Raw genomic sequence first — 9,708 nt, forward strand, 5'->3', positions numbered from 1 at the left:
CGGTTCCAACCCTGGAACCGATAACCGCCCACTAAGGATCAGTTTCGAAAAATTGGAATCAAGAACTGCTCATTAGTTCCATAGATCCATCCGATAATCAAACCACCGGTAACCAGATCGCCGGTCCAGTCCAATTCGCCGATGGGTGCATGGAACTAGTCCCACTAAGCTTCATGTAATGCCCAACCACGACATTCCTAGTCTCGATGATGCAAGTCCGACAACACGGGCGTTTGCTACCTTCTCCCTTCCAACAGTTCGGAGAGGAATTTCAAGCCAAAGTAAAGCAAAAATCAAAGAACTTCCATCTCAGACCAAACCATGCCATGAAACAAAGTTTCTCTCCAGTGAGCAGTTGTAGTTATTTATAGTTGCTCATATGACAACTGAATTTTCAGTAGCTAATGAAAAAAAATCTTCAAAAGCACTATAGTAGAGTGGAAGTCATGATATGAGAATACCTTGTTGTCCATCAAAATACTAACAGCATAGCCAGTTGCACGGGCGGCCTCCATGAAGATGACAAAGTCTAAAGAAAGCCTTTAAATACATAATCATTAGTGTCAGTGACGCTATTCCAAACAAATATAAAACCAAACATTGAGAGTCGAGGCCGTAAGTCGATGGGAATTGAGCTTGAGAGTCAAGACCATGAGTCGAGAGTCGAAAACGGAGAGATCGAGGTGAAAGTGAGACACTGAAATGAGAGAGTAGAGACCGAGATGAGAGTGAGATAGTGAGAGTTTGAGCGAGTATTAGACTAGGGCTTTTAGGATTTTCATTTTTTAAAAAGTAAATAAATATTATATATATTACTGGTTCGGTTCAGGTGAGCGGATGAGCAATCTCACACTTGGAACTAGGAACCAGACCAGTACTCATCGGTTTGGAACCGGGAATTGATCTAGTTCCGGACGGTTCTCGGTTCCTTTGCATACCCTTACAAATTGTTGGTGCCATAAAATTGTCAACTTTATCAAAGAATTAAAACTTGATGATGCAATTAATATCATTGACTATGCACTCGAGCCAAGGTTGATTAAGAGAGTGTTAATCCCCAGGAGACAAAGTTAAGCCACATAATCAAAATAGGGTCCTTGGCTAATGACCGGTAGTACATAATACATTTGCGATTGACAAAAATGAAAGATGTGTCTGTATAAACATTTAATTTTTACTTTTCATATGACCTTTTTTAACTCTGAACATCTGAAGCTTTCACAACATCAATATGTTAACACATGGATTCATATATAAGTTTTTCACAATTTCATAAAATTTGATCATGCTTTAAGTTTCGACGATAAACAACCGAAGTACTTTCTATTTATGCTCAACCTTAAACAATCTCTAAGATTGATGTCTATCAATTAACAGAAGTAGGAGCTTCAAAATTGACTGTGGGCAGTCAATAATATTAAGTCGACCAGAGAAGTAAAAGAGTGGGAAACAGTTATTGCAATCAAATCGGGAGTAAATATTAAATTTCTCTAGCCGGAACAATTTCCAAAACAGTCGAATTGCTCCTGAAGTTGTGCAATTTTATTTCACAAAAAATAAATGATTTGAAAAACATTTTCCTACACATGATCGCTTATATTACTTAAAAAAATGAATGATCGAAAAATATTTTTATTATTCACAAAAAAATTTAGATATAAATTATCGTCGATAATAAAAACACTTTTCATAGATTAATGATTTCAAGTGATATAAGCAATTATTTTTATGAATATATTTTTCAAATCATTCATTTTCCAACAAATAAAATCAAACATACTCTTGAAGTTTGAATTATATTAAGTCAACCAGGACAAAATATAGGGGGTACAGTAATCACAAAAGACATGCAGTTAAGATCAAACTCTTTAGGTGGGCACATTTCCGGTCGATTGCAAAGGGTCCAGGTTCGCCAGAGTCGATCAAGCACACGACTTCTAAACAAAGTAGAAGAATGGAATGCGCATCATCTCTCGACTTTAGACAAAGTACATAACTTCTAAACCAAACACTCAGATTGATCAAACTTAAAGCGTGATCAAGTGTGAGAAACCAATGAATCAAGCATGAGGCTTAACACGATAAGTCATCCCTAGAGTAACAAGACATCACATACAGAATTCGCATGAGATTTGACCAACTTTCCTGTGACAAATTTGAAATTCACAAACTATCCTGAAGATACAAATCTAAAACTAAAGCAGCTGGCTATACTTCGTCCAACCCTACAATTCGCTTGTAAATTGTTTGATAAGCACAAGAAAATTGTCGCTTCTTCTTTGCTAAGCCTGTTAACAATTTACAAGAATAACATAACTGGAAAAATTGCCTTCTAGCTCAATCCCAGACTCCAGGATTTGTCGCTGAACGATCAAACCTGAAGAGTAACATATAAGCACTCAAAACTGAATATCTTCCCGATACCATGACACGCGATCTAAAATTTATATAACATGCAGCACCTGCAGCCTATTACTGCAAACCACTCGTAAATGCTCAACTTTCAATGCCAACTAACATCAGTTCTAAGAATTACCTGAATAACAAACATCAAGCTGACTCTGATTCGATCATAACAAATGCTTGAATAAGAGACTGAGCAGCATGAGTTTGCTCAGGCGTCCCTGATATTATAATCACAGTGTCAGTGGCTCCAGGCTTTGGTTCCGTGATTGTAATCCTTGCATCAGAAATCTGTAAAAGGGTTGGAGAAAAGGAATTCAAGCTGGTGTCAACTAGTGCCAGAAAGTCACCGTGAACTTTGAAATTTCACTGATGATTTTGGTATCTCTTAATTGTCCCAAATATTGCTAACCCTGAACTTAAGACTATCAAGAACAGGAAGCTGGGACACACATAACAAAAACAAACAAAGTAAAAGGTCATTAAGAGGAAAACAAAAATTTCACACAATCAGCATCGCGCCCCATTTTCTACATACCGGGAAAGGTGAAAAATAAAGGCTCCCTCTATTTCCACACTTTAAATGACTATAACACACCCTAACTTATTGAGTTGACGAAAATAACATCAAGAGAATTAATTGGTCAAAATAATAAGGTGGAAAGAGTGAAAGTTGATGGTTATTGAAAATGCAAAAGCTGCACATTATACAACTGTCCGCATTAGTCAAAGCAATGGCATTTTATTTCTCCACCCTCTGATATTTGCCGTTCGTTTATATACCTCTCTTATACTAACGAATTTGTTTAAGCTTTCTATGAGGGATTTTGGTAATCTTCGTCAATTAACATATCTCATATCTAAATTATAATCACATAGAGTTCACAACTTTAACCAAAGAATTCCACTCAAAAAAGAACTTGAACCAACGATATTCGTATATGACAAAGAGTTATTAGTTATTGAACTTTGGAGAGAGTTTGCAATAAATGTTCTAGACATCACCACTTTATTAATATTCTTTTAAATATACGTGTCCGATCATCAAATCTATTAAACTCAAATCTTAGAGGATTCTTGTAAAAAAGCAATGATACTGCAAATTTCTCCAACTTGATAAAAATAAAGCAGCGCAATGTAGTAAAAAAAATCCATGTAGCTGAAAATGCTTAGGCTTTAGTTGCAGCATCAGAGTTGAGCAAATTAATTTGTATTCTCAAAGACAAAAGGCCGGAAATGGCATGTATCTATAACTTAAGTGCTCAAAGAGGAAATTAGGAAGCAAAATGCACCTGACGGATCTGCTTCAAGCATCCACCTTCTTCTCCGTATATTACAGGAACAATAGAACGAGGAACAACTACTTCAACAGTGGTATTTGTAATGATGGCTGGTTGACTGCCTCTCGACAAATCAAAAGATCTGGTTGGAAAAATATTAAATCCCCATCATTCATGATTTTATACACTGGATGGGAAGTCAATGGTGACATCCCTCAAGTTTGAAACTTTCAACAAACAATATACTCACCCTCCAAATCCTGGAATTCTTCTTGGGGGACCTGCAAAATCTGGAAAGTCCAAAGGGCCACCGCCTTCCATATGGCTCTGCAAGTAAATTTGAGAATTATGTATGTAATTTTCATACATGACTAATAATCTGCATCCTTCAAATAATATCTGAAAATAACATTCACAATTCAAATGTAGTTGAGCTCTTCTTCTACAACCAAGGGCAAGAAGGAAAGTTCAAGGGGCATCAAACATCCGCCGTGAAATTTTTAAAGGCACAACCTACTTCAGAATCCAGAAAATGCAACCAAAAACAAGTTATATAAAAATAGAGCAAAAAGTTGCTCCCAATACTTTAACAGGCCATTATTAGAAACTGTCATATAACCAATGTTAAAAACCTTCAATTATATAAAAGCACAATAAATATACAAAGGATAAACTCATAGAACAGAAAGAAGTTTTACGATACGGTGTTAAACTTTGACCAGAGATAAGTGTGATACCTGACCCCATGGTCCTCTTTCAGGGATATGGGGGCGTAGACCAGGTCTAAATGGTCTTTGCATAAAAGGAGGATCTTCGTGGGAATAAAATGCACCACGGGGACCACCTAGAGTATCAAACTTACGCGTGGATGGACCAAAACTGGAATACATGCCAGGGGGTGACAGTTCCCTCCTTCCCATAAATGAAGGAAAAGGAGGTGCTGGATCCAGAAAGGGTGGAATGGATGGACGATCTATCATAGGAAATACATCGCGGAAAAAGTGAAATTTCAACCTACTGGTTATCTGCAAAAGAGCGTCCTGAACTGCCTCATATTCTCCATTAATCTGTCATTTACAAAATAAGCAGCATAAACAGCAAGCCCGGAAACATAAGCCCGGAAAATAGACAATGCCTTTCAGAAAGATAGTACAGCATGAACCAAACACCCAAGAATAAGAAACAATGTCAGCACTGCGAACAATTGCAAGTAAAGTCAAATATGTATGTGTCCCCGTTTGTTATGATCAAGTGAACAGAAACTTGCACCTGTCACGTGAAAGGTTACAAGACTTCTATACTTGACGTGTTACAGGCAGAGAAATTTGAGATTTGTTGACTCAACCTTGCATTTTCCCTTAATCTAGACAGAGAATTGTGATGTCAACAACTTCGTTTCTATGAGATTATCTCCAAATGTATCAAGTTTAAGTGCCTTTTTGAGATCTATTAAATACAAACCAGGCATTATATCAAAGCATAATGAGGCCTTTAAAGTGTTCGTTATCCCGGATATAAGCTAACTAGCTGAAAAAAAGAAGAAGTGCAGGAACAATGACATGTCTGGAAAAACACCATATGGAGCATAGTCATCCAAGTAATGGACTCAGCTCCTCAAGTTAATCACCAGTAAATGCTTAATGTAAAATTCATGGTCTATGATTAAGACAACTTCCCTTGTTTCAACCATAATTTAGATTAGAAGACATCTCAACAAAACGGACCTGCACAACTTCTTCATTTTCTGAAGCACATGTAGGAATTTGATCCTTTCCCAAAATTCTAATATAAGCTCCAGATGACTTCCGCATTTCAGCTATTACAGAGCCACCTTTGCCAAGAAGACAACCAATTTGATTAGACGAGACAAGCATCCTGGCTGTGACAGAGTTGTCCTTGCTATCGGGTGTAGATCTAACAATCCTGTTTTGGACACGAAGAACTGCATCTTGGACAGCTGATACCCTATCTTCTGGGTACTAAACATGCCAATCAACATAAGCACCGTAAATAGCTATATGAACCATAGACAAACATAAACTGAACTTTTAGCATATATTAAGGAGAAGGAAGAGAATCAAAATCATACAGCTGCACCAGATATGGCAACAATACGATCTTCTGCATCAGAAAGACCTTCCACAACTTTGATCTCACATCTGGTATCCTGCTCAAGAGTCCTGACCACATTTCCGCCTTTACCAATGATGCCACCAACTCTCTCACTACTACATAGCAAGCGGAAACATAAAACTTCCTGAGGTGGCCTCATTTGACCCGCTAAACCACCTTCATTTAATTTAGGCATCATATGACGCGCAGTAGAACGATAACCACGACCATCCCGTGTGCTAGAAGAAAATTTTGCGGCACCTTGAACAGCATCTGATCGATGAAGTGCATGGCCAGATGAGTTAGATGACTGCCCAGTCGTGTTAGCAGGGGATGTCTCATGATCTCGAGGTACATAATCACTAAGTTGTTGAGAAACCAACAAGAGAGCTTTTCTAACAGCCTCAATTTCTCCTGTAATCTGCAGCATTGATAGGCTATGTAAAGAAACTAATTAAATGAAAACATTAGGAATTTCAATAAACGAAGCACATTTCATTAAATGCCAATATCCACTTAATGGACTAACACAGCATAGGTTGCCATTGCTCCACTGTATCAAGCAACAAGCCACAACAGAGCCATGTAGCAGCATCTGAGATCAATCAGATGCAAGATGAAATATACTTCAAGGCAATGAGGTTCCAGTGAAGAAATTAAAAAGAGCTCAAACAAGCTCAACTTGTCAGGGAAACTGCCTTCGTTAGTACAATGATGACACTCATGCACTATCATTGATAAATTGTCATCAATTGAAAGAAATGGAGTAAATTTATTCACGCATGGTCCAACATCCATATCATTTACTGCATATATCACAAAGACACACTGAAACCCTTCCCCTAAGCAGCACTGTTTTTACACATACTACATATGCTCAAAATTGCAAAGTTCTAACAAATATCCCTCCTCTAGCGGCACAACAGAGAATATTGTTTTCCCTATCACCTTCTCCAGGAAAACACAAAAGAAGAGTAAAATTGACAATGTTTTGCTAAAGCATGTCACAGATAAGGCCTCCCATATGATCCTTGGCACCTCAAGCTTCAAAGCCCACAGCGAACAAATAAAAAGTCAATCATTTACTGATATGAGAGGTGTTTGGTTAGATTTAGTTACTAACAGTAGGAATCCGTATTCTAAAGTACTTCTGAAAGCAAAGAGCCACACCCAGTGCAATCATATATATTAAGGTCTCTCCCACGTAAAAGGCAGATCCTAAGCTCCAGGTTATAATTGAAAGAAGAAACATTGCACAGCAATGTAATTTTGCTCAGTGAAACAAGCTGGTCATACGCCGCAGAGAATCCACAAGTATACTCTGTTTAGATTTTGTTCCCTTGTACTTTGGCAGATGAACAAAATGTCAAAAGCAGGATGTCCATTTTGTTTGCAAAAAACTAAACAAAACTCATGATTAGAGTCACTGGACAATGTAATATCTGCACTGTAAAAAAAAAAGAGTTGCCCGAACACTCTGAATTACTGAAACTTACCTGCACTATATCATCAGAAGGTGATGTGCAGAGAGGAAGCTTATCCCTGGGAAGAATTTGAATCTGTGCCCCACTCTCATTTGACATTTGCTTGATTACACTTCCTCCTTTTCCCAAAACACATCCTACTTGACTTGATAGCACGAGCAACCTAAGTACATACGGGGATGATTTCTTATCATCTTCATCACCTACGTCGGGCTCTGTTTCTCCTTCAACCAACCTCTCAAAAACAAGTAAAAGAGCTCGCTGTGCAGACGAAACTTCCTTTTCATGTTTCAAATCTTCAACTTCAACAGGCTCCTTATCTTCATTGCTTTCACTCTGCTCTTTGGCATCTGCAACCTCTTTATCGGCAGTAGCCTCTTCACTTCTATCCTCCTGATCCATCTTAGATGCAGATTCCACCTCTCCAGAACCTAAAATAACTACTACTCTTTCGTCACATCCAGGGACACTTTCCTCCACTCTTACCTCCATGCCAGTTTCTTCATGAATCTGAGAGATGAATATACCACCATTTTCCAAGAAATTGCCACACTTTGCAGCAGGACAGAGCACACGGTAAACAAGGGTCCCTGGAGAAGGCTGATTTTGTGATTTCCCAACAGAATTTTGCCTTTTCGCTTTGCCATTTGGCTCTAATCCCTGATCACTAGGTCTCTTGGAGGGTGTCAATGGAAGAGACATATCTTTTCAACGTGAGTCAAACCTAATCCATTGAAGATATGGAAAAATTAGACTTATAGACAATCAGAAGAGCAGCCATCCTATTTGTGTTAAGTGCTACATGACTATATTGAATCAAACCTCTAAAATATATGATTAGCAAGATCTCCAAAATGCATAATTATCCGAGGGCTTTTTAAATAACAAGGGCTTTTTAAAAGTGTGCATAGATTAGATGAATTTCAATGACAACTCTGCAACCCGTCGCCATAGTTCTTAGCTATTAAGGGCATGTGGCCACGGACCCGGTAAATAGCCGGAACAGAAAAATGCATCAGTTGATGTATTCATTGAGGATCCACCGCTTAATGTCCCGAAGATTTTTGGCTAGCTTCACATGCCACTACAGACCAGAGACATTGCCATCATGTGATGATGCCACACAATCAAGTTTGGATACACCAAACGGTTCGAATCAGCCATTCGACGGTGCCGGAAACCGCAATGACTGACACATATCATCCTTTTCGTTCCATCAGCTATGAAGAGCTCAAAAAGGTTAGCCCCGACCGAAAGGGTGGACACAGGCATCTACCCATCCATGCAAAATCCCATATCTATGAAAAAATTTGACCTTCAAATAGCAAAGCGGCAACCCAACATCTGCAATTTGAAAAGAATCAAACTTCGGGGGTAAAAAAGAAAAGCTAAAAGCAACCTGTGACTGTGGGCGGCCGAGGAGAGCTCTCGCGCTCGCGTCGTGGTATATCCTTGGGCCAGCGGACCGAGATGCCGGAGGCGGCGGCGTCAGTCGTCCCTAATGAGAGGGCGGCGGGCGGCGGTCCCGCGTGGTGGCGCAACCGCGGTTCCTCTAGTGAGAAAGAGAGCTGCTCATGGGGGAGAGAGAGAGAGACCGTCAGCATGAGAGACTGGAGAACACCTCGTTAAATTCTCGGGCCGGGCTGGGCTGGTATTGGGCTTTGTTAGCAGAGACAAGGCCCAATAGCCAAACAATTGATTGGGCTTTCCGGGTTTGGGTGGGGCGGGCTACGGGCCGACGCTGTCTAGGCAAACCCGACCCGCCCGTTCTCACTAACATTTGCTTCGTGTCTTTTCTTATAATTCTCTTTTGGCTAGGAAAAGAATCGAAGATTGGCAAGGAGCGTAGCTGCCGCCCCCTCTCAACATTTATCATAATACTCCACCACCATGCCGTGGAATGTTTGGTTGATCTACCGAGTGTGACGTTTGCATGCTCCCGGTCAAACTACAGTGCACCCGAACCTCAGACCGACCTCCAGAATGGGCTTCTTGCGGAGGTCATTCCATCGTCATGATACCAATAAATTGCTAATCGGATAAGTACCCCTCCAGAGAGGGTTAGCTCGAAATTTAATTCCCAGAGTCCTAGAATCTGAATCTGTGACCACGTGAAGGGAAACCAATTTGCTTCCCATGGTACGAACCGCATTTTACACATCACATATCTATGCACGTCTAATGAGTGATCGCAAATAATCTTTTTAGTTCACGTGCATCGGTAAGACTCTGCATGAACATGTAATACTCCCAAGGGAGTAGATGGGAGTACAAGTATTAAACGCATCTATCAAATCCAAGGAGCTCGACATTCCTAATTCCCCATTAATTCCTCGGGGAAGTTCGAAGGATCATTGGATTTGGATGAGGAGATATTGTAATTGGACTAATTTTCATTATATAATGTAAGTAATGAGGTCCCAAGGTCT

At 39.6% G+C, this 9,708-nt stretch overlaps 1 protein-coding gene across 1 annotated transcript; it reads right to left on the reverse strand.

Moving 5' to 3' along the window:
- Positions 1-2,131: 2,131 nt before the first annotated feature.
- Positions 2,132-8,872, reverse strand: LOC115690498 (KH domain-containing protein HEN4-like). The gene is made up of 9 exons (XM_030616848.2): positions 8,679-8,872; positions 7,292-8,003; positions 5,773-6,216; positions 5,408-5,662; positions 4,421-4,750; positions 3,934-4,010; positions 3,696-3,825; positions 2,537-2,694; positions 2,132-2,377 (listed from the first exon to the last, which is right to left on the reverse strand). Exons 2-8 carry the CDS (start codon positions 7,979-7,981, stop codon positions 2,551-2,553), a joined length of 2,070 nt encoding a protein of 689 aa, XP_030472708.2. The 5' UTR covers positions 7,982-8,003; positions 8,679-8,872; the 3' UTR covers positions 2,132-2,377; positions 2,537-2,550.
- Positions 8,873-9,708: the final 836 nt, after the last annotated feature.

This window comes from Syzygium oleosum, unplaced genomic scaffold (assembly GCF_021117445.2).
Source record: "Syzygium oleosum isolate NSW1041296 unplaced genomic scaffold, Sole_v2.1 Sole_v2.14, whole genome shotgun sequence".
In the NCBI taxonomy this organism is placed as follows: domain Eukaryota; kingdom Viridiplantae; phylum Streptophyta; class Magnoliopsida; order Myrtales; family Myrtaceae; genus Syzygium; species Syzygium oleosum.